Here is a 24,601-nt window from a genome sequence, read left to right on the forward strand (position 1 = left end):
TCAGGGTAAGCCAAAGTTGATTTATTACTCAGGGAGCAGGGATGTTGGATGGGATTCCAGGCAGGTACGCACACAAGAGCACACCGTAAGCCAGGTGTGGGGTCATGTGGGCTGTGGTCTCCCCACAGAAAAGGTGCCCACAGACCAAGCTCCTGTGTTCAGTAGTCAGCAAGATTTCCCAGGAGAGAAAGACCACACACGCTGGAGTCAAGCTCTGCCCGCCCACCTCCACCCAGGTTTCCTGACTGTCTGAGACCCACCCCCAGCAGCCAGCAGCAAATCTCACTTTGTGAGGCCTTCTCCTATCTCTGGTCTCATCAGCCAACTTGCCCAAGAGGTCACTGTCGGCTTCTGCCTGGAGACTTGGGCTGTGCCACCTGCCTTGTCCCAGTCCTGCCGGTGTTGAGATTCTGCCCCCTCTTGCCCTGAGGACCTGGGGACCACAGTCTGCCTCTCTTCTTGGTACCAGGCCCTCTTGGTGTTTTCTTTCTGTTTGTGGGAGAAGTTGGCTTCCTGCGGGAGCCCTTCTGAGATGCTGCCCGGTCTGAGTCAGAAGCTACAGTTGCACTGGATGATCTTCGAGCTGCTTTCTGTGACTCCTCCTTCAGCAAGTCCAAAACCGTGGCTGGAAGGTAAGCATTCATTCAGTGAGAAAGCTGCAACCTGGGGAGTGGCTGTCAAAGAAACACTAAGGGACCTCACAGGCTCTTCCTGAGTTCTCTAGGTTGGCCTCCAACTCTCAGGCTCAAGCAATCCTCCTGTCTCAGCCTCCTGAGGAACTGGTCCTGTAAGTGCCACTGCACCCAGCTTGGCATAATATTAATTCTTTGCATTGATATTGTTTTACTAAACTTCTCTGGTCTTGCAGTAAATGCCTTCCTTTGCGGACTGGGGTCACTCCAGAGATGGGGATGTCTGCCTAAGGTGACATCCTTCCTCTTGCAAGTCTTCCATGACTCTCCATTTTACCATGAAGAATTCCTCACTTCAGGCTCTCTCACAGTGCCCTGCACATCCTTCTGTCCCAGATCCTCATGATATATTTAGCTCTCCATGTCCTCCTACCATTTGACTTGGAATTTGTAGCGATCAGAGATATTGAACATCCTTTGCTATATCCCCAGGCATAGCCCCGAACCTGCCGCAAAGAAAGTACTACTAAATATTGTCAATTGAATGAATACATAAATAATTACATGAATGAATGAATAACCAGAGAACAACAGATCACAGTAGAAGTAGGTATCTCTCCCATTAATTCTGGTTGGCAGGAGAGATGCATATACATAGCTACAACTTATTAATCCTCATAACTCTTAAGAGAGAAACTGTGACCATTGGAGCCCAAGATGGCTCAGCCATTAAGAGCACTTGCTGCTCTTGTCAAAGACCCAGATTCAGTTCCCAGCATCCACACAACGACTCACAACCAACTGGAGTTCCAGGGGATCCATAGCCTCTTGCTAGGCTCTGAAGACTCCCACATGCCCAGTGCACATCTATGATGCAGGCAAAACATCCACACACAGAAAATAAAACAAATAAAGATCACCAATAGAAAACAATGGAGGTATGACCCCACACACACCCTGGGGATTTGTTAAGGATGTGGCTGCACCAATGACTAAAACCAAAACTCAGAAGGGGACTCACTGGCGAGCGGCCGGAACCGGATCTTCTTCGTCTTGGTTTTCACGGGCACTGGCTTGTATTTGCACTTGCCTGGTGGGGCTCGCCTAGAAACACGGGCAGAAAGGGTGATGACCCAAGACTGTGACGACCCAATTAGGACATCAAGATCACCACAGGGTGCACATTCACTAGAACTGGGGCGACCCTTTCTTGCCCATGGGGCTGGGTGGATGCAAGAGGAGTGTGCCCAGAGCTAGATGCGGAGGAAAAAAGGTACTGGGGCCTTCAGGAGGCAGTGATAGGGGAGGACAATATGGTGACAGGCACTGCTGGGTCCACATCAGAGCAGACCAGGACACCTTTCAACGTCCCAACGTATGTGTCTATGAAATGCAATAATAGCAATAACAGGAAGAAGAAAGAAGGAGGAGGAGGAGGAGGAGAAGGAAGAGGAGGAGGGTTTCCAGTGGCTCACAGGGAGATAGTGAAGTGTGAGAGCTGTGTGCCTGGCACACCATAAGTGATTGATGAAGAATGGAGTTAAAAAAAAAAAACACTTGGACAAGGTCCAGAACATAATAAGTGCTCAATAGATGATAGTGATGATGATGGTGATGGTGATAATGATGATGGTGATGACGATAGTGATGATGGTGATGGTGATCACAGTGGTGATGGTGGTGGTGATGTTGGTGATGGTAATGGTGGTGGTGATGTTGGTGATAATGATGATGGTGATGATGATGGTGATGGTGGTGATGATGGTGATGGTGATGATGGTGGTGATGGTAATGGTGGTGGTGATGTTGGTGATGGTGATAGTGGTGATGATGGTGATGGTGGTGATGATGAGGGTGATGGTGGTGATGATGGTGGTGGTGGTGGTGGTGGTAATAGCTGTTACAATGGCAATGGTGAATCACTTTAAGGAAAATCCCTTCAAAGGGTCCTGGCACAGACCCTAAGGATGGCCCACCTCTCCAGCTACCATCATGCTCATTCTTAAATTGCACGTGTGCAACTCCTGAAGCAAACAGGCTTTGGGCACTGAGCGGGAACATCCCAGCCAGCCCTCTCTGCCTTCACTTTGCTCCAGTCCTCCTCCTATGTCACCCTCACTCCATGTAGGCCAGTGCGCTGACTCAACTGGCTTGCTCTCCTGTCTTCTTGGCATCCGGTCAACATGTGTGTGCATAATACTTGCTGTAGTCTCCCCGGTGCATGGATAATAAATGCCGTCATGAAAAGAGGTGAAAACAGCCAGTCTTTGTGGCTCACACCTACAATCCAAGCACTCAGGGGGCTGAGGCAGGAGGATTGCTTTGAGTTCAAGACTGCATAATGAGTACCAGGCCAACCTAGACAATAAAATGAGACTCCCCTCTCAATAAGAGCAACAGAAGTTTACACCTGCCTTCTGTCTGGTTCTTCACATCTGCTCTTGGGAAAGACAATTATCTCCTCAGCAAACTTAATCATCAAAGTGTCAAAGGAGGGAAAGCTAGGTTCACTCTGTCTGGGCATCATTACCCTCCCAGAGCACTCAGAAGGCTGGGCTGCTTAGGCCTGGAACAGGAGCTGTGCATAGAAACAGACCACAGTGGAGGCTGCCCTGACTGAGTTCACCTTGTGCCAATCCACACGCTACTCTGAGCAGGGCATCTAAGGCACCGCCATGAGGACCAACTGAACCTCTCCCAGGAACTTCTGAGATTACACAGATGGAGAGTCCGGTTGTTAAATTAGGCTATGCTCGACCCTGGGCAATGACTAGACCTATTTGTCAACTCTCCACTGAATGCCACCTCAGGTTGGGAAACAAGCCTCACGGGGAGTACCAATCCATACACCTAGCTATGAGCTAATTCCTGAGAAGAAAATGACACCAACTCTCACCTCGAGGGGTCGACAAATTTGTAAATAGATCCATGCGGTGCATAGGCGCTTGGGTAGGAAGTGGCCAGGAAATACAGCTCCCCTAAGAAAACAGGAGTCAGCAACAAGAACACCATACCGTCTGGACACACAGAAAACAACCTAAGGCAGATATAGTGCTAAAATCTGTGAGCACCATTGATGAGCTCTGGACTCCTGCCAGTCAGCCTCTCATGGGGCTGCAGGGTTCTTGGGGAAGTTTGTAGATGGAGGCTGCTTGTTCATTCCCAGCCGCCCAGACCCAAAATAATCACACAGAAACTATACCAATTGCAATACTGTTTGACCAATAGCTTAAGTGTATTTCTAGCTAGCTCTTACATCTTAAATTAACCTGTTTCTGTTATTTTATGTTTTACCACGAGGCTTGTGGTTTACCAGCAAGGTTCTAGTGTGTCTGTCTCCTACAGAGACTCCATGGTGTCTCTCTAACTCCACCTTCTTTCTCCCAGCATTCAGGTTAGTTTTCCTGCCTATCTCTATTCTGTCCTGTCATAGGCCCAAGAAGTTTCTTTATTCATTAACCAATAAAAGCAGCATATATGCAGAAGGACTTCCCACATCAAAAGTTCATCTCTGAACCCCCAAAGACTATCTCAGAGCAATGCCCAGTGGAGGCCACTCCATGTGTGTGTGTTGGATCCACCAGGCTTTTTTCTCTATCCCTTCTTTACTCCCGGAAACATCACCTCAGTGAAGCTCCATCCCCTTCTCCAGCCATTCCACACAGGTGATGTTTGGGTGCAGGCTGGGGCCATCTGTCGGTCACTTTACTCTGCCCCTTCACCCCTGTGTTCTGTCAGCCTAGCTCTGACATTCTCTTTCTCAGTCATTTGGCTGTTTATTTCTTTGTGACTACCCCACCCACCCTTCCAACCTTTCCCCTTGGTCTTCTCCACACACCCCCATCCCAAACATCCCCAGCCATATGCTCCAGTGTTACTTCTAGAAAGAGCCCCGCTTCCTCCCAGTCCTTCCTACTTGCATTTCAGGGAATATCTTCATTCTTGACTGATTTCACCTGGCTTGGCACCTGCCCGTGAGGAGCACGGCTGTGTCTGAGGATGGGCCTCGGCTCCAGTGTCCCATTGGTAATTCTAGACATAACTTATCATAACACCAGTTCTGAACTGTGCTACCCCGGGTGGCCTCCCAACCGACACACAGACCCAGCTAGTCATTCATCAAGAAGACAGAGCTACAGTGCCTCAGAGAAGCATAGAGGGACAACCAGGGACTAGTGCTTTGTGTGAAGGAGGGCAGGGAGGATATGTGTATGTTCACATGTGTGACGTACACATGTATGCAACAGCAAGGAGAAGCCAGAGGTTGGCCTTGAGTGATAGGGGAGTTCAGCCAATCATATTCTGTTTTCAAGGCGTGCCGCCCTCAGGCAAAAGCCTGCCTATAAACCTTGCAAACGCCTCCTCCGCTAGCCCTCTTTTCGCCTGGCTCCTATGTCCGGACGGATCGGTTGGATTCTGATGTAAGCTGTTGTAAGTCTTACTTCTGTTTATTAAAGCTATATATTTTGTATCAAGATAGTCTGGGGACTTTTCTTTACCAATCGCCCTGCAGCTTCACTTGAGTGTCTTCCCTGACTGCTCCCCAGCTTCTTTTCTCAGGCAGGGTCTCTTACGGAATCAGGACCTCAGGATTTGACTAGGCTGGTTAGGCCGCTGCGCTCCTGGGTCCGCCTGCCTCTGCCTCTCCAGCACCGAGATTACAGCTGCACACTGCCTCACCTGGGTTTTACCTGGGTGCTAGGGAACTGAACTCAGGTCTTCGTGCTTGCCTGCAGGCACCCAACAACCAAGTCAGATCCCCGGCCCTCTCTTCTTTCTTATCTCTGGCGCACGAGCCTCGGCCGCTCTGCCAACATGACACAGGGCGCAGTGTATCAAATTCACTTACACGGCTCATGTGACTTTTTGTCACCTTTGTGGAAGACAATCAGGAAGTTGCAAATGTGACAGTTCCACAGCTGTATTTAACAGCTTTCGTCCTCAGATCAGTGAAGAACAGTGACCGTGTGTTTCTCTGCAGTGTGAGGCTCTTAGTGTCTGCCAAGTCTGTTACCCAGGATGGCAAGTGTTGAAGACACTATGACTTCACTTACTGATAACAAAGTTTGTAGTTGTTCTAAGAAGGGGTCCAAGGAGTCGGGACACATCCTACTCTGGATTCAATTTGTACTATCTGACTGAAAACGCCAACACCATCAGACATTGTCAGAGAAATGAGCTGTCTTCCAACAGTCTGTGTGAATGCAGGCCACTGTCTGGCAGGAACTCTTCAAACCATACAGAAACTCCACAGTTGGGGGCAGGGCTGTCTCCCTGCGTGTCCATTTTCCATGACTACCGGCCTGTATAATGTATATGTTCTGAACATGCCATAGACTTCCAGTTCTATCTCTAGAAAGGGAATTACAAAAGGTAAATTTTATCTGTGGTATCGAGCTAACATTTTTTACAACTATTTTACATTCTATTTGTTAATTTTGTGTATGTGAGGGGCATGTGTACCACCATAAGTATGTGGTAGTAGGAGGACAATTTTCAGGAATCAGTAGTTCTCTCCCTGGGATCAAACTCAGGTCGTCAGGTCCAGTGGCACCTCAACCAGCTGACCTACCTTGCCAGTCCCTTAATATCTGTTTTAGGCAGAGAGATAGCTGTAACACAGTGGGACTTGCTGCCAGCATCCTTCCTTAGATCAGCTTACAAACAGGCCCACGAATAGCTTGGGGCCAGGCATTCACTCAGCCTCACTTCAAGTCTAAGGGCTCCGTGGGTAAACTGTGGCAAGAGAGGAGACAGAAGGCTGGGGCCACTGAAAAACCGCTCAGCTAAAGCAACAACTGGTGCAGGGGACAACGACCTTCTCATCTGGGAGAGCCTCAGTGGGAAGGAATACACAAAGGACATGAAGTGGAGCCTGCGTGGTGAAGGCACTAGAGACAGGAGCTCACCTGGGGGCAGCTTCTCAGGCCTCAAGGCTGACCTGGGACAAAGCCTTGGCCAAGTCCCACTTCCCAGAATTCAGTCGGGGACACTAGTTTTGTTTGTTTGCCAGGAGTCCTGACTGTTTTCTCCTTGTGACAGATGCCCACAGGCTCTGCACAGCAAAGCACCGAAGTCAGGGTTCTGCCCTGTTTCGGAGAAGCCAGCCTCAGAAGATGCGCACCTCTAGGCAGGCCAGCCTCTGGGGTTCGGGGTTTATCTACCTTTTGGGGGGAATCCAGCAGAGATGCCCCACCAGGGTGGATGGCTTGCACCGATCCGTCCTCTCTTCACTGAGCAGACTCCTGCCAGCCTCTGGAGTCTCTACTTTATGTATTTGGATTCCCAGTTTGCAACTTACATAGACTTCCTCTATTTAAATTTTTGAATCTCCCAAAATACCCTCTGCTGATATAGAATGTTCCTCTCAAAGTATCTATCTAGCAGCTAGGTGAAAGGAAAGCAAGAGGGGTGCCTGGATTTCCTTATTACTTACTCAAGTTAGGTTCCTGTGCAGTCACCCTGAGGCCCCAAATGGAAGGAAGCTAACCTCAGAGACTTGCAGCCCTGGCTTCACACCTATGAAGAATCTCAGGTATCTATAACTCACAGACACTCAGCTTTGATATCTGTGCTCTCTGTCTCTGTCTCTTTGTCTCTTCATCTTCGTCTGTCTCTGTGTCTCTCTGTTTCTGTGTCTGTCTCTGTCTTTATGTTTGTCCCTCCCCCCCGTGTGTGTGTGTGTGTGTGTGTGTGTGTGTGTGTGTACTGTGAGACAAGGTCTCATACATCCAGATTAGTCTCAGACTTGCCCTGTAGCCAAGGACGATCTTGAATTTTTAATTCTCCTGCCTCCATTCCTAAATATTAGTATTACAGGCATGCACCCAGAGCCTCAGGAACTCTAGCAACAAACTCCATCCACAGCCTACGGCACCGTTTTATCACCTTTGTGCCCTTATACACAGTTAGACAAAATATCCTGTGTGTATTTAGGTATACAAAATGTAATTTCTTTAAAATACTAAATTTTAGCCTTTCAAATTGAAACATTAACTAATGGAATGCTGAAATTAAAAATGAGTTCTCTGACTCTATATTTTTAAGAGTACACACGTTCCTCAGACATGAGTACATACCTTGGCTTCAATGATCAATGACGTTCTTAGCATGTGCCTGGCCTCTTCTGTCAACTAACCTTGCTGCCTACCCCCCCATACACCTGGGTGTAAACCCAGATCTCTTTCCTACTAACCCTAGGCAAGGTCAGGAAAACCCTAACCCAATCAATGGTCACACATCCACCCAAGGGGATAAGAATGGGCTGCGCGTTTAGTCTGACCCACTGGGGCCTTGCCCACGTCATCATACATTGTTTTAAAATAAAGCCAGCAGAAGGGGAGTGTGTGAGCCTCTCCAAAGCCAGAGATGAGAGCACAGTGCCCCTCACGAGGAGGTGAGCTCTTCCACGTCAACAGGGTGGCACGTGGGACAATCAACAGCCACCTGTTTCCTCCCCCTGTGACACCGGAGATAATGGCCGCGTCACCTGAGCACCGAGGTTACTAATTACCCAGTGTGTTATGAGACTCGGCTCACGGGCTGCCGTGAGAGAAGCGACTGTTCAAACGACAACAGACGAGCAGCCAGAGCCTGTGGTTACGGAAGAACAACCCAACAGGACTCCAACAGGTTACCCGCTTCGTCTTCCGCAAAGGAGATGATGAACTGGCTGTAGGTGCTGATCAGCCCCGGGAAGGCACAGGACGAGTTGCCCAGGCAGATGTCTTGCTTCCTCCATTTCTTCATTTTCCTATCTTCCTGCAAAGCCATAAGCCGACTAGATGAAAAATAAAACCTTATGTTGTAGGAATCCGTATGTCCACTTAAGAGATTATTTTCCCACCAAGAATTGAGGATCCTTAAATATTAGCCCTGGGTCTTAACTGAGCATGATAAAGCACACCTCTAAGAGGCAGGAGGATCACCATGAGTTTGAGACCGTTCTGTTCTCCATAGTGAGCGTAAGTTAACCAGAAATAGAAGAACCCTATCTCAAAAAGCAAACAAATAAATAAAATGATAAATAAATACTTCCTTACCCGCTCATGAAGTCCCCGAAGATGTAGAGGCCGTTAAGATTGGGAGATTCACACCCACGGTAGACATACCCTCCCGTGACCGACTTGCCTACTTCATGGCCATAAGCATAGATGGGCAAAATGTCATCTGTCAGGACCGAGAAAAAAGAACAGGGATTCTGCCTGGGTGGAGAGGTCTAAGGAATCAAACGTGAACTTCTGAATTCAGTTGTCTGATTTAGCTTTTGGCCATCAGTAAGTCAGACAACTGACTCAATTGTTTATAGGTTGTGTTTGGTTTTTCTCAACAGACCAATCACAGATGCAAGCTACCCATTAAATCCCCTCCCTGGTTCCCCTCCTAGACTCATGGAAAATACTCAGGTGTTAGCATATGGGAAGTCTGCAGACATGGGTGGAGGCAGAAGGGTCAATAAGCATAAAGTCAGGCTGGGTTATGTGAGACCCTACCTCAAACATAGAAGGAAAAGGGAAAGGAGGAAGGAAAGGAAAAGGAAGAGGAGGAAGAAGAGGTGCTAGTCAGTTTTCAGCTTGGAAGCAAGGGAAGCTTCCAAACACCCCTTGACTGTTGATTTTGAGGGGCTGCTCTCTTCCCTGTGTATGAGGAATACCATTTTAGTATTGGACCGTCCCAAATGGGAGACTGTGTTTAAGGTTTATGCAGCCATCAAGTTTGCTGTACCAATGGTTCTTAAAAGAGTATGCCTAAAAGCCACACAAGGGACTTCTTTAAAGCACAGTTAGTTCCTGTACCCCAGCTCACCCAAAATGTAAACGCGCTATGCCTGGCATACACCAGCTGAATCGATCTTTTAAAAGGAGTTTTACATTTATGCATATGAGCATAATGAGGGCAGCTTTCAGGAGCTGATTCAAGTTTTCCCTCACTTGGGTCCCAGGATCAACTCAGGTCATCAAGTTTGGCAACAAGCACCTTTATCTACTGAGCTGTCTCACTGGCCCCAAATCAATATCAACTGGCTTAGCCAGAGTTGGCCAACATTCCATTGTAAATCAGAACCTGTGTGCCAGTGATCTGAGCAGAGGATGTTGCCACAGAGAGAAGGGTTTCGTGTCGTACTCAGGAGGCTGTGGCTGGAGGATCATGGATTTAAGGTCAGGGTCAGGCCAGGCTTAATCAGACCCTATCTCAAGAAGCAGAAATAAAACAAGCCTCACAGTAGTAAATCAAAGGCAGCCACAGAGAGTTGGAACGGTAGGAAAATAACTGATCCGCCAATATTAGGGAGCTACTCCCCGCCCCCTGCAGGGTGTCCAGCTGGCCTTGAACTCCCTGTGTAACCGAAGTTGGCTCTGAAATCACAGTCTTCCAGCCTCTGCCTCTTGCACTGGAATTCTAGGCAAGTACTACACCCAGCAGGGATCAACTTTCAAACAAGCATGGCCAAAAGTGTGTCTGGTGCCACTGTCTGGGGCAGCAGAGGTAGCACCCCACAACCCAACAATAAGTTGCCATAGAGATAGCCTTCAGGATACTCAGGTTGTGTACCGCTGTCTCCACTGGCAACCTAGTCAACTCATTCCGGAAGCCTAGACAGCATCTTACTTACCCAAGGAAGCATTATGACAAAGGCTCTTATCATAACACTCGAATCCTTCCCTTGCCCTCCAGCCATAGTTGCCGCCTTTGACAATGAGGTCAACTTCTTCAAACTTGTTCTGGCCCACATCCCCACAGAATATCCGACCCCGGCCCTGGCGGGTGACGGGGTCCCCTCGGTCCACAGCACAGCGCCACATGTTTCTGACCCCATAGGCGTAGACGGCAGGGTGGGCCCCTGGCTCAGAAACAAAGGGATTGTCCAGGGGCACTCGATACCGCCGGCCATCCTTGCCTGCCCCATTCACATCAATCCTCAACACTTTCCCCAGCAGAGAGCTTCTGAAAGACACAAAAAGCCGAAAAAGAGGCCCAGGTGAGCAAGGACCAGAAGAGAGATAGGGGGTGGTTTGTGGGGATGCGGACACGGCGGGGGGGGGGGGGATGTAGATCACGCTGAGAGCTGATGCCAGCAGAGAAATCCAGGGGAAAGTGGCCTACTTGGTTCTTTTAAATCTATACAAGATGCTTAAGAGTTCCACATCTCCGGCTCAAGGAGATCTACTAAATAATGTGACAGGATCCTGCACCACATAACCCTCAGTACTTCAGATTTGTTTTCTATCTTAATGATGGGTGCTCTCCAATTTAGTCAAATACTATCAATTTGAAAATAAGTAATGGTTTTATTTTTCCCCAGATAGCAGTGTGCTGAGGAAAAAAGATTTTTTTTTTAGAGGATCTTCGAATGAGTTTGACTGCTGTAGGCAAGTAACACTGTGCGGCATTGCTGCTGTAACCATATATTTTATGAACTATTACGCACATGGTTCTTGGTCAAATCCCTGATGGACAGCACTCGGCAGACACCAGCTTAGTGTGATTAATATTTTACTCCTATAAATAGTGGCAGCAAGCGCTTCCTGAGTGCAGAGGGCAGACTGGCGTGGGTGGCTCTGATTCCAGTGCCCCAGTCTCAGGGTCTGTCATTCACCTACTGAGCTCCTTTTGCATGGCTGTAAAATGCAAACCATGATCCCTATACTTCACATGGGCCGGTCTTTCATCCATACTTACATGAGGTCTGGTACTGAGGTCAGAACAACTAAAATGGATGGAATTTCTCTTGCCCTTGAAGCATGTCAAGTTCTCTCAAGAATAATAGACAATACAACTGAAGCAGTCTCTGGCAACATACTGGGCGCTCAGTATATATCAACTCCCTTATCAGCTGGCTTTCCGTGTATCTCAGGGCCTAGGACAGAGCTGGAGACACACTGTCCAATACTACTGTTAAGTTGAATTAAATGGCGGTTGTCATAGAGCATCCTGCTATCATTTAATTTTTAAATTCTTTTCTACACAGCACTGTGGTAGTTATATTAAGTATTTATCTATTTATCTATCTACTGAGACAGGATCTCTCACTCTGTAGCTCTGACTGTCCTAGAACTCACTATAGACCAGGCTGGTCTCACACTCAGAGATCCACCTGCCTCTGCCTCCCAGGTGCTAGGATTAAAGGTGTGGGCCACCGCACATGGCTGCATTAAGTATTTATAATATTAGCTAGAAAAGTATTCTGTACTATTTATAAGACAGACAGCCAAAGGCCCTTCTCACTGGCTCCAGAGGAAGGGATTAGATCTGAGTTAGACTCTGGCAGAAAGAACACTGTCCCAGAGGTACTCTCAAAAGGAGCAACAGCCACAGCCTCCATCCTGCTTACTTGTTCTGAGCATTTCCAAACTTGCCAAAGGGATCCCCAGCCTGCCCTCCATCCCCAGTGAATATGTACAGATGGCCATCCAGGCCAAAAAGAAGCTGTCCGCCATTGTGGTTTGAGGCTGGCTCATCTATCTCCAAGATGACCCTGGAAGAGAAAAAGAAACTATACATTAGGTGTTGGCAAGGCTGAAGCCCCATGTTCTCAAGACACCAGAAGTTGTTTGGCCCAAGCCATCAAGATCTGCAAAAGTTAGCTGAACCTGGTTTCAGTCTCCAAGGCCCACAAAGGAGGTGAATTGGGGCCATAAGGGTCCCCATGTTTCCTGGTATAATTCCTTTGTGAATCTTTTATTTTTTTTCCATTACTAGAGATTGAGCCTAGTACCTTTGCACAAGTCAGGCAAGCAGCCTGCATCCCCAGAGCTTTGTGACTCTCTCTTCTCTCAGACCGTGACCTCGCGAGCTGAGACACAGCCAGGGTGACAGCCAGTCCTCTGCAGGGTTTGCCTTACTCACGCTACTCCACCAGAACTTCCCATTCCTTCCTTAGAAAGGCAAATGTGGCAGGTCATTCTGTCCTTTCCAGTCCTTTAGTCTGTCTATAATGGGAAAAGAGCCAAGGCAGGAAGGAGAAAGAAAGGGAGAAGACGGAGTGATGGAGAGACAAAGACGACCTTGGAGCCAGCTAGAACTAGTGTCTCATCTGTCTTGGTGAGCAGGAAAGTATGACAGAGTCATCTGTGTGGAGAGTCGCAGTTGAGTGACTGTCTCCTTGGACTGCCTTCTGGGCATGTCTATAGGAGACTTTCTAGATTGTTAATGGACGTGGGAGAACACAGCCCACTGTGGGTATCCTTAGACAGGTGGTCCTGGGCTGCGTAAGGAAGCTTGCTGAGAATAAGCCAGCTACCAAGCAGCATCCTCTATTGCTCCTGCAGTACTTATTGACTGTGGAATGAGTTCCTCAGTTGGAGGTAAAGCTGCATGAAAAGCAAGCCGGTCTACCTTCAAGCTATTGCCTGAGGTCCTGCCCTGCCCCTCTTCAGAGAGGGACTGTGGTCTGGATGCGTAAGTCATATAAATCCTTCCCTCCTCTAACTTGTTGCTCAAGGGACCCGTCACAGCCACAGAATGAAACTACAGCATCATTTACCCATGCACGAAAAGCTTTATGGCCTTGGGCCATAGCTTCCAGGCAAGTGAGAAATCCCACACTAAAGGTAAAGGGTTTGATTTCTAGTGGTCACACAAATAGTTAGAGGCTACTGTTGTGTTTAATATATGATCTATAATCACCTTAAAATTCCCTTTGGCTGCCATTCCTGGCTTCTCCTTAGGAAGCACAAGCAAGCATGACTCTAACGAGGGCAGGTCAGGCAAGGGTTATACCCCATAAGGACGCTTCTCTCTAGACTTACCCAGGTTGTCCACATCCATCAGTACTGACTCTTTGCTCAACATTTCTTAAGTGTATTAATCTTTCCTTGCAAGTATGTTTTCTTTTCTGTGCCACCTGTATGCAGTACCAGCAGATGCCAGGAGGGGGAGATCGTAACCCCTAGAACTAGAATTACAGATGGTTGTGAGCTGCTGTGTGGGTGTTGGGAACTGAACTCAAGTCCTCTGCAAGAGCAACAACTGCTCTTAGCCCCTGAGCCGTCTGTCCGGCCTGTTTTCTTAACATTTCAGGCTAGTGATCAAAACCCAGGTCCATTCCTTCATTGTCACCCCGAGAGTGGGTGGGCATCATTTGGAAGCACACTTTCAGGTTCTCATGAGATTGTCTCACCTCTCTGATTTGGGGTCCACTTTGTTAGGGTCAGACAGAGAAACCTTCATCTCACTTATCCGGATTTTCTCCACCTTCCTCTTGCCCAGGCTTGAATAATAAATGTACAACTTGCGGTTGCGGCGGAATTTGGGATGAAAAGCCAGCCCCAAGAATCCTCTCTCATCCCCAATCCACGGTGTGGTCAACACCATGCTCTTGAGGTCCAGGAAGGGTTGCTCCAGGCGACTGCCATCAGGGAGGTAGACCCACACCACGCCTACCTGCTCAGCAACAAAGAAGCGATGGGTGCCATCCCCAGCATGGACCATGGCCACGGGGTTCCTCAGCCCATTGGCTACCTCGGCCAGGCAGAGCTGCAGGCAGCCCTGGTGGTCCTCAGCTACCATGCCCAGGTTGCGGTTGAGTTGACTGTTCCTCAGGACATTGGGGAAGCAGTAGTCCTCGTCAGGAAGGTTGAGGAGGTGGCAGAAGCGGGCGCCATCCTTTCCATGGGACTCCTGGAGGCTGCGGTCATTGGTTAGCAGAGAGATGGCAGAGTGGCAGTTGTGATGGAAGGCGGAGCAGTAGTCAGAGCAGAGGCCAGGAAGGTTCCGGAGGGGCGTCTGAGGGTTCTCGGCATCGTAGAGGTGGGCCGCATAAGGAGAGCACTCCTGGAAGAGGAACCAGAAGCTTGATCTCAGTTCGAGCAAGCAGAAAAACAGGAGCAATGATCCAGTAGAGAATCTGGATTCTTGAGATTTGTCTACAAATTGCTGTTAATCATTTCTCTAGGACCCAGTTTTCTGACAGAGTTGATGCACCTGGAGAAAAAACCCTCATATATTCACGACACTGTACCTAGCATTTCAGCAGCTTAGTTCTTTTCCAAAATATTTATTAGCATATATTCAATTTTATATAATAATGGGTTTCATCATGACATTTTTATGTCACATTTATAATTCATAACATTACCTTTTCTGTCTCCTTCCCATTCTCGCTGATCTCCTTCTTTTCAAATAGCACCCCATCTACTTTGTGTGTGTGTGTGTGTGCGTGTGTGTGTGTGTGATGAGTTTTGTTAAGTCTGTTTACAGGACAATGGGTGAGACAGTTTGTTTACAATAGCAAGGCAGCTTATCTGTGGTTATACCACTGAAGAAAACATCTCTCCCTCTCTGACCAACCATTAACTAGATATCCTAGGACATAAATCCTCAGGGGGTGGGATCCCATGAATCCCTCCCCATTCCGTGACAGGCTGCTAGTTAGATCTTGCACAGGTCACCATAGCTCTCAATAGCTTAGTTCTTGACTCTTAAGATTATATTAGCCGGGTGGTGGTGGCACACGCCTTTAATCCCAACACTCAGGAGGGAGAGACCGATGAATCTCTGTGAGTTCGAGGCCAGCCTGGTCTACAGAGCAAATTTCAGGACTGACTCCATAGCTACTGAGAAACCTTGTCTTGAAAAAACTAACCAAATGAAGCAAACAAACAAAAATTATATTAGATGGATGAATAGCTTTAAAGCTCTTTAGTTATGTGCATATGTGGATGTCTTATGAGTTTATGTGCACCGTGTATGCAGGCATCTGCAGAGGCCCAAAGAGGGCATCAGACCCCGTAAAACTGGAGATGCAGGTGACTGCGAGCCACCATATGGGTGCCAGGAACCAAACGCTAGTCTTTCGCAAGAGCGGCAAATGCTCTTAACCACTCAGCGAAAACCTCTCCATCCCCAAAAGAATATTTTTTAAAAACAATGGGATTACATTTTTCAACTCTTCTTTTTCTCAAGGTGAAACAATAGGGCACAAGATCCATGTCTATTAAACCCAGACACCTAGCATTAGTATTTCCCATTCCATGTTCCTTCGCGTTTGAAATAGTTAACAAGTCAAACTTATATAATCAAAGACCTCGCCCAGAGATTAAGATGTTTAGTCATTCCTTCATGTATTTAACATTTGTGTTTGACATAGGCAGGGAACTATGCTGGAAGTTTCTCTGTCAATTCTGGCTTTTCAGAGACTGCCCTATACAAAAGCATATAAGGCTTAAATGTCCAAAGGAGGATCTGCTGATTGAAATCACAGAGACAACAGAATTCTGTGGGACTACCATCAGCTCCCTGTCATGATGGCAAACAGAGGCAAGGGAGACTTGGGAAGTAAAAACGGCAGTTGCGGAGGTTTGAATGAGAATGGCCCCTATTGGTGCATAGATTTGAATATTTGGTCCCCAGTTAGTGGGGTTGTGGCCTTGGAGGAGGTGTGTCATGGGGAGTGGGCTTTGGGGTTTCAAAACTCTCAGGGACTTTCCAGTGCTCTCATTCTGCAAGATGGATCAAGATGTGATCTCTTGTTGTTCCCTTCACTCTGCCTTCATGGGCTCTAACCCTCTGAAACCATAAGCCATATTAAATGCTTTCTTTTATATGTTGCCTTGGCCATGGCATATTATCACAACAATGGAAAGGTAACTAAGACATAAGGTTTAAAGGACAGAATTTAGGACAGCAGGATAAACGTGATCCTGTCAGCCAAGCGTCCCAGACCAATGGCAGTTTTCAATCCGAGCAACCTGTGTGTTGGGGCTCATTGGTCCCTTTACAGAGGGGCAGAAGCACTTTTAATGTTTATTAGAGTTCTGTTGTTCTCGCTTATTTCCCCTGATCAGACACCGTAGAGCAAGCCCTTGGCAAACAGGCAGAGGGAAACCAAGAAACCCAGAGATTTACAGTGTCTCCCCTGGACTGTCTGGTCCATCCAAGGCTGCTTGTCAGAGGAGCTACACAAACCAAACTGACCCACTCTCTAGCATCAGCTCACTCCCAGCCACCCACTCTTGGAGACTGAAGCAAAGAGAGAAAGGGGAAAATAAGGGTGAAATGTGAAATACTGGGGAACAGAGCTGGCAGCGGAAACATAACCGTCACCCCGGCATGCTAAGGCAGCCATTTGGAGCTGGTCAGGCTGTTTTCACTCATCTCAGGAACCAAACCAGTCAGGGGGAGAAACTCGGACTCAGAAGATTCTCTGCTGTGTGACCGCCCCCTTGCACCTCTCCTGTGTGCAGGCCCCACGAGCAATGGTGAGCAAAGTACACAGTCAGCTTCTCATGGAGCTCGTACTTCCTGAAGTTCAGAAAGCCAGTGCAGACAGGGGCCAGACACGATGCAGGTGCTTTACTCTGGTGTGATGCAATCAAGAGGTCCTGAGACCCGAAGCCAACAGGACTCCAGAAAGGTAAGGGTCATAACCACCTGCAGAATCGCTTTCAGATGTAGACCACAGAGAGTGGGGGGAAATAGCAAATAGACACAAATAAGGTTATATTATTCTTCAAGTCCATGAAACAAGGAAGCAGCTGAATGTGGCTCCTGAATCGGAGAGGACACGGGAAGGAGGGAGGTTTTTGGTAGAGGACATCTCGGAAATAAAGTTTCCATGCTACTTGTCAAGCCCAGCTCCTGGGGCTGAGGAGGCGGCTCGGTGACTGAAGGGCTTTGCTTGCATGAGCACCTGCGTTTGGATCCCAGCCTGGCGACTGTGCCTGCAACCCCAGCACTGGACCAGAGGCAGAGGACAGCAGGAGCTCACCGGCCAGTCACCTACCTGAGTGAGGGAGTCCCAGTTTTACAAGAGACCCTGCCCCAAAACATAAGGTGAAGGGTGACAGAGGAAGACACCTGACATTGAGCTTCAGTAAAGACACACACATATACCACACCACACACGAGAACATGCGCGTGCGTATGCACACACACACACACACACACACACACACGCACGCACGCACGCACACCCCGCATGCTCATCTCAGAATCAAATCTCCAGGAAGCAGCTAAGGTAGTGCCCTGACATGAGAGCACAGCCCCAGGGCAATGCCATCAAGCTGGCTGCCCTCGGACTCAAACTGTACTGTGATGCCTGCCTGGGTTGCCTGTGCCCATGCCTAGAGCTGGGGAAGCCAGTATTCTTGGGAACAGTGACCATGGTGGAAAAGAAGCCCTGGGACAGCCACACAATAGCACTAACTCTGGAAGGTGTCGGGTCAAAGGTCAGCCTGGACTTCTGTCACATCACAAGAGTGCTGCTTTCTTAAGCAGCTTCTCCCGTTGGCACCCTCTCCCCACAGACTGGCGTGGGTATGTGCAGTCTGTACCTTCGTGTTTTCAAGCTCACCTCAGGTGATGCCTCCCAAGTGTGGATTTTGGCTGCTGGCGAGCCTGGAGCAGAGAAACTCTGAGTCACTGCCTCCCAGCAACTTGAGGCTCTCTCCATGCAGCCCAGGAGTTCTGCAGACAGGACCCCAATCCCCGCCACAGCCACTGCCATAACAGAGGCTCCCTTTGCAAAACACCCACCCTGGCAGGGGCCACTACCCTCTCCCTCGCATGGTCCATAAATGCCACAGGGATGCTGTGCCCAGCTCTCTGGTTCCTGTCGGCAGGACAGAGCAGCTGCCCTGAGAACCCCATGAATGCCTTTCAGACTTCTGCTGTCCGGGGAAAAGACCTCAGAGGGAAGAGTCTGAAGAACCAGCATACACCCTTGCCTCCAGCTCTCCAGCGAGGCACCTGACAGGAGCATCCTACACCAGGACCTGCCTCTCAGCCCAGCACTTTAAAGCCAAAAAGCACTTTTTCCAAACTGGCTCTCTCTCTCCTCCTCATAGGATTATGCTCAGACCCACCTGGCAAAGGATGTCTTTAATGTAACCTCCACACAACTCGTGGCCCTTCAGGTCAAAGTACTTCATGATGTCCCAGTACCGGGCAGCAATACGGTGGTCCTTGCGTTGATCGCAGCAGCCGAAGGAGTTATAGTCCGAGCAGAACTCCAGGTGGAGAGGAGGACGGAAGGGTGGCCCATAATCCAAGCACTGGGGGTGTCCCTGCAGCAGGCCCACCCAGCCCAAGAAGGTGAGGCCCAGGTAGAAAATACCAGGAGAGAGCCATGGGGCCAGACGACCAGGAACAGTGTGTGGGCTCGTATGTTTTCCCAGCATTTGGGCCCTGGGAATTCTCTGCTGCTGCCTTCCTGGGTTGGCCTGACCAGTCTGCCCAAGTTCCCTCCCCCGCTCCCAATTTCTCTTCCTTCTTTCTCTCCCTCACATCCTGCCCCAAGTTCACCGAGGTGGTTCCTCAGGAGTCCTTTCTCCGGACTGGTGACTAAGCATTCCAAGTGACATTAGTGAGAAGTCAACTCACTAATGTTGAACTCCTGTCAGTTCCGTCTAAAAGCAAAGCTGGAGTAAGTCTCAGTCCTAGTGCCAAGTGCTTGGGGCCCATGGGTGCTCAGTCAAAAGGTGTGATGGTGCCAATGACTGAGGTGCCGTGATTCCTCAACCTGCACAGAATTCCTGCCATGTTGGAGGCAGGCCAGGAAATTCCCACTTGTTTACTGTTTCTCTGCAGGCTGAACAGCACATCACACATTACAGAGTCCCAACAGCAAACTCTGCAAGGCAAGCATCCAGGTTCCTGCAGTGTACAAGGACACAAGACGACTGGTGTGGGTCTGGGAACACATCAGGAAGGACTGTCTGGGAACGCATCAGGGAGGACTGTCTGGGAACGCATCGGGGAGGACTGTCTTGTGTGTGCTTAGATGGCTTGGATGGGAGAAAATGTCATAACTCTTGCGTGCCCAGCAAGAAAAACCCAGACAGTAAAGGGAGGGTGTCTCAGTCACTTCACTCTGCTGAAACAAATATCACAGACTGGAACGTGGCTTGGTTGGTAGAGTGCTTGCCTAGCATACATAAGGTTCTGGGTTTGATTCCTAGCACCTCACAATCTAGGCTGCGTTGTGTACAACTGTCATGTTAATACATAGGAGGCAGAGGCAGGAAGATTGCTGGCAGAGCTGAGGATGAAACCCAGGCTCTCACACATGCTGGGCAGACAAACCATCGCTGAGGCAAATGCTTCACCTGTTTCTGAAAGCATAGGCTGGAGTGTGATTCACGGTGACTGTGCTATTTCCACAGGGCTGTTTACTCAAAGGTCAGTCAGTCCTTGTCATTGCTATGGAAAGCTTGGATGGGAGCAGGAACCCTTGACCCCACATTGGCCAGTGAAGTCACAGCCACCAGGGCCTCTTAAACACCTGAGCCCGGGTGAGTGGGTGTGCACCTACCATCCTGGAGACAATTTATCGATTGTTTATTAACATTTACGTCTGCTCTTTTTCCTTTGGCCACAAACACACATGGAGATTTTCCTGTTTGAGGAAATGTCCTTGCAGAGATTAGTAAGGAAAGATCAGCAGGCCACTGGACACCCTGAAACAAACTCCACATTAATGTCACATTTCGGAAAAAAAATTACATAATGCAACGTCATTTTTCAACAGATCCTCAGTGTCAAATCAGTAAGTAAGTATTACCGTATTCAAGGTGTCCTTATGCAGGCAAAGTAACACTAATAAGACAGTGTATACTGTAACAAGTACCTGGGAAGTTGAGGCAGGAGGATCACCAGCTTGAGGATAATATGGACTATATAGGAGGATGGAGGAAGGGAGGAGTGTTGGTGGTTTGAGAGAAAATGGTCCACAAAGGGAGTGGCACTAGTAGGAGGCATGGCCTTGGTGTGGCCTTGTTGAAGGAAGTGTGTCACTGGGAAGATGGGATTTGAACTCTTCTCTGCTGAATCTACTCCAAGTATCCAGCCTACTTCCTGCTGCCTGCAGATGGATATGCAGCAGCTACCTCTCCAGCACCATGTCTGCCTGCACACTGACGTGTGCTGCCATGATAATGGACTGGCTCTCTGAACTGTAAGCCACCACAATTAAATGTTTTCCTTTGTAAGGGTTGCCGTGGTCATGGTGTCTCTTCACAGCCATAGAACCCTAAGATGAGGGAAAAAACAGTGTGCAATAAGGGAAGACAGATTATATTAATAGAGAGGGAGGACAGCACCATGGAGGACTCACAGGGAGGAATGGTGACAGCAGACATCTGAGCATCTGGGTTTAGGGGGGTTTGATAAAGCACAGGAAAAAAAAGAACTGTGTGTTGGGGAAACTCGGGGATTACGTCACGGCCAAACCATTAGAAGCAGACTCAGCTGGAGAACTGTCTGGACCTACACGATAGGACCTGGCTGAAATCATGCCAGCACCCAGTTGAAACACACATTTGTAAATTATTGTTCGTTTGCCTGGACTGCTGTATAAGGTACTCAAACTTAAAGGCCTCACGAGAAGACTACTGTCTCTCGGTTCTGATGGCCATGAGGTCACGGCGTCAGCAGGGCTTGTTCCTTTCGAGGACTGAGAATCAGTCCCAGCCATCGCTTCCAGCTTGTGGTGGTTCACAAGCCATCTTCTGTAGCGACGGCTGTGCGAATGAATCCAGCTGCTGCCTTCATGTTCAGATGCCCTTTGTCCTGTGTGCATGTATGTGCCCACTTGTACTTTTACAGTTTGGATTAAGGCCCACTATAATGGCCTTCTTTAATTTATACAGACGTCTCCAGCTGAGGTCATCTCCTGAACCACGGTCTTCCTGTGGCTGACGGTCCCTCATGCCACGCTCCTTCCCCGAAGCCTGCAGGTGAACAGATGTTTCTGATGATGGAGAGCAGCCCTGCACATGTCCTACACGCCAGCCCACAGAGCACGTCCTCACACCACAGCTCCTGATCTTCAAAATAATTCCCGGAGGTGGGAAGGCATACACCCCATTACCACATGAAGACAAAGCCTGCGGTGCCACAGAGGTTCGGTAAGGCACCTAAGATTCCCACCAGGGGCCAAATGGCAATAAAATCTGGTATTCTCAATTATAGCTTGGATTTTGTTCCATGATTTACCAGACTCAGAAATCATTTTTAATTGTTCTTTATATAAAAAACTTGTATCAGCGGCAGCTAGCTACAAGGCACACTAACTGAACACAGCCATCCTGATGGGGGAGGTTATCTGTGAACTCAGGGTAGTCATGATGAAAGACGTGAGTAAACTCGCATGGAGTCATCGTTCTCCAAGCTTAAGACGATCTGAAACACTTTCCATATCTTTTGTGGGGACTCTCATTGAGCAGCCTATCATTTTTTTAAAATGCTACTATCCAATATTACCCCTTACTGAGAAAATCCATACACCGGGCCCCATGGCACCCACTCAATGGCTACCATTCTCACGGTACCCACTGTTACAGAACACAGGGAACGAACCATTACATCAAGTGTTTTAGATGTGCTGCGACTTAAGACCCACCAAGTCTGACTCCATGGTACTTAGGGGTTTGAGATTTCATCAGACCCAGTTTCTCTTAGTTTCTGGCTCTCTGCCACTTTTATGGACGAGATTCAAGCTCTCAGCTGTTGATGGAGACTGCACATTCATTTCCCGGCCACCCAGACCCGAATAATCACACAAAAACTACTAATTACAATGCTGTTTGGTCAATGGCTCAGGCATTATTCCTAGCTAGCTCTTACATCTTAAATTAACCCATTTCTACTAATCTGTATATCACCACGAGGCTGTGGCTAAGGTTCTGGCGTCTTTCTCCTTCAGCAGCTACAAAAGTATCTCCCTGACTCTGTCTTCCTCCTCCTTGCATTCATTTTAGTTTTTCTACCTACTAATATTCTGCCCTGCCATAGGCCAAAGCAGCTTCTTTATTAATCAATGGTAATAAAACACATTCATAGCATACAGAAGGGAATCTCACATCATCTCCCCTTTTCTGTCTAAACAAAAAGGTCTTAACTTTAACATAATAAAATTACATATAACAAAATAGGTATCAAGAATTAGTTACAATATTTCTTTGTGAGTCTAAAGTTCCATATATAATTTATCTTCTATCATAACTAAGGAAAACTAGAACTCAGCTGCTGCTCCAATGTCACGCCTCACTGTCTGCCACCATGGTCCCTACCATGATGATTATGAACTAAACCTCTGAGACCCCTAATTAAATACTTTTTTAAATAAGCTGCCTTGGTCAAGATGTCTCTTCACAGCAATTGAACAGCAAGGCACTAACCCAACAGTTTCTCAAGGCCCTATTTTTGGCATAAGCTTGTTCCAGGGGGTGGAGACCCTCAGTCATTTTCATACATTTTTTATTTACTTCATTATTTACTAAACCAGACATTGTTAGGTGGTGGAATATAAAGATGTATATGCCTCGATAACACACTAATGGGTAAGGCAAGCACTACAAAATTAAATGTGATAGTTTAGTAAGACGTAGTATGGTGGCTCCTAGGGCACAGAGGGGAATCTCCCAAAAGCCTGGGAGACAGAACAGACCTAGTTTGCTTGAGTCAATGGCCTTAAGGCTGTGAATCATCTCTCTTCTGATCCTAGCTACCCAGCTCAGTGCTTCATATAGGGCTGGGAGGCAAGAGAGGTAGGGTCTACACGTTATCTTCAGAACCTCTCTGATATGGTTGGAGCCTAACCCTGGAGAGGTACTTCATCTCTGAGCTCCAACTTCACCTTCTTAGAAGGGATAGCACAGAAATGTGGTGGCATGAAGAAATGGGAGTTTCAAAATGCCTAGCAAAACCTGGCTGGTGTCATTATTCACAGTGCTGGCTTTAGGTTCGGTGGACCTAAAATAATTTCCACAGGTGCTAAATCACAGTGCTCTAACTGAACATGGTAAGAAAATTCTAGAAAGAAAAGCTCTATGTTGTAGAATACACACGTAATAGCTGAAGCAGAGAAATGTGAGTTTAAGGTCAGCTGTGTCTACACATGCAGACCTTGTTTAAAAAACAAAATAAAGTGTAAAGCTTTGCATAGAATACAAGGAGCACAGCTACTTTACCTCCCGTTCACGGTCCCAAAAAACATTGGGATGCACAAACCTTAAGGCTCCAGCAGTGGCGCCCTGCTAATCTCAGCTTGTGCTCAGAGCTTTGTCTGGGCATTTATTCCTAGTGTGCTGCTTACACAGAACTACCATGCGGGCCGCCCATCCCTCTCAGTAAAGCTGGTCCCTTTAGTGTGCTAACTCCGACTTGGTCTACAAGTGGTGCTATGAAATGTCCCCTTGTTTCATTTGTCCATTATGAAGCCCTCTGTTGATGAGTATCCCCCCCCCCCGCCATGCACAAAATACTACTGGGATAAAAATTATTGACAAAGCATAACTTGCCCAGTTTTATTGCACATGACTTAAGACTGGTAGTGCTATAGGCCAATGGGGAAAAGTGGTTTGTCACCTGAACACTGAACTTCCTGGAACCCAAAGACTAGTCCCTTCAACAATAGCCGCACAAGAGCCAAGGCCATTCTGAAGAAGCATTTATCAGCAGCACAATAGGCTACAGAGCCAGCCTATGTTCCTGGAACAGGTCTCTAGTCTCTGGTCAAGTTGTCCCACTGGGCTTACTTTGTATCTGGGGCATTATTTTACCGGTCGAGATAGATTCTACTGTTATATTCTCATTCCCAAGAGAAAAGGGAGAGGAATCATCTCTCCCTTTTTTTTAATCTTCCAAAGCATATCCTGGATCACCGTGCCCCTCAGCCTCTTCTACCACTCTGACCCACTTCAGTCCTCCGGAGTCCAAGTTCCCTCCCAGGAGAGATACGTGGGCCACCTGCTCTGCTGAAAACCAACAGAGAAAGGAGCAGCCCTTTCCTAAGCCTCTCTACCTCCTCAACAGGTCTCATCTCTAGTACCATCTTCATGGGGGTAAGCGGAACATGGGCCAGTTCGAATCTATTTATTACAGACACCACAGGCAGTCCAGCTACAAATGTAACTATTCTAGAGTTATGTTCTTCCACTAAACAAACACTTGTTTTCTGTGGAAAAAACAAAAACATTCCTTTTTCAATTTTCTGGCTAAAATAAAGTGTAAGAATCATCCTGCTGAAG

At 48.0% G+C, this 24,601-nt stretch overlaps 1 protein-coding gene and 1 long non-coding RNA gene across 2 annotated transcripts; one reads left to right on the top strand and one right to left on the bottom strand.

Moving 5' to 3' along the window:
• On the bottom strand, nucleotides 1–19,030 carry Hhipl2 (HHIP like 2). Its single transcript, XM_048439516.3, has 9 exons — nucleotides 18,437–19,030; nucleotides 13,753–14,405; nucleotides 11,965–12,108; nucleotides 10,246–10,577; nucleotides 8,675–8,801; nucleotides 8,270–8,412; nucleotides 3,529–3,610; nucleotides 1,654–1,736; nucleotides 1–625 (listed from the first exon to the last, which is right to left on the bottom strand). The coding sequence occupies exons 1-9, from the start codon at nucleotides 18,749–18,751 to the stop codon at nucleotides 339–341; spliced, it is 2,166 nt and encodes a 721-aa protein (XP_048295473.3). The 5' UTR covers nucleotides 18,752–19,030; the 3' UTR covers nucleotides 1–338.
• Nucleotides 16,855–24,590, top strand: LOC125403859 (uncharacterized). Its single transcript, XR_007233094.3, has 3 exons — nucleotides 16,855–16,986; nucleotides 21,221–21,478; nucleotides 24,221–24,590. It is a non-coding gene; the product is annotated as an uncharacterized LOC125403859 (long non-coding RNA).
• The last annotated feature ends 11 nt before the right edge of the window (nucleotides 24,591–24,601 follow it).

The sequence above is a fragment of the Myodes glareolus genome, chromosome 5 (assembly GCF_982192425.1).
Source record: "Myodes glareolus chromosome 5, mMyoGla1.1, whole genome shotgun sequence".
Lineage (NCBI taxonomy): Eukaryota > Metazoa > Chordata > Mammalia > Rodentia > Cricetidae > Myodes > Myodes glareolus.

Bases quoted from the DNA above. Each gene is read 5' to 3' on its own strand.
- Hhipl2 (XM_048439516.3), bottom strand. From the start codon at position 18,751: ATGCTGGGAAAACATACGAGCCCACACACTGTTCCTGGTCGTCTGGCC. The intron at 14,406-18,436 runs GTGGGTCTGAGC...TTCCTCTTCCAG, and splicing joins TTAAAGACATCCTTTGCCAG to GAGTGCTCTCCTTATGCGGC. The intron at 10,578-11,964 runs GTAAGCAGGATG...TGTGTCTTTCAG, and splicing joins TTTGGAAATGCTCAGAACAA to AAGCTCTCTGCTGGGGAAAG.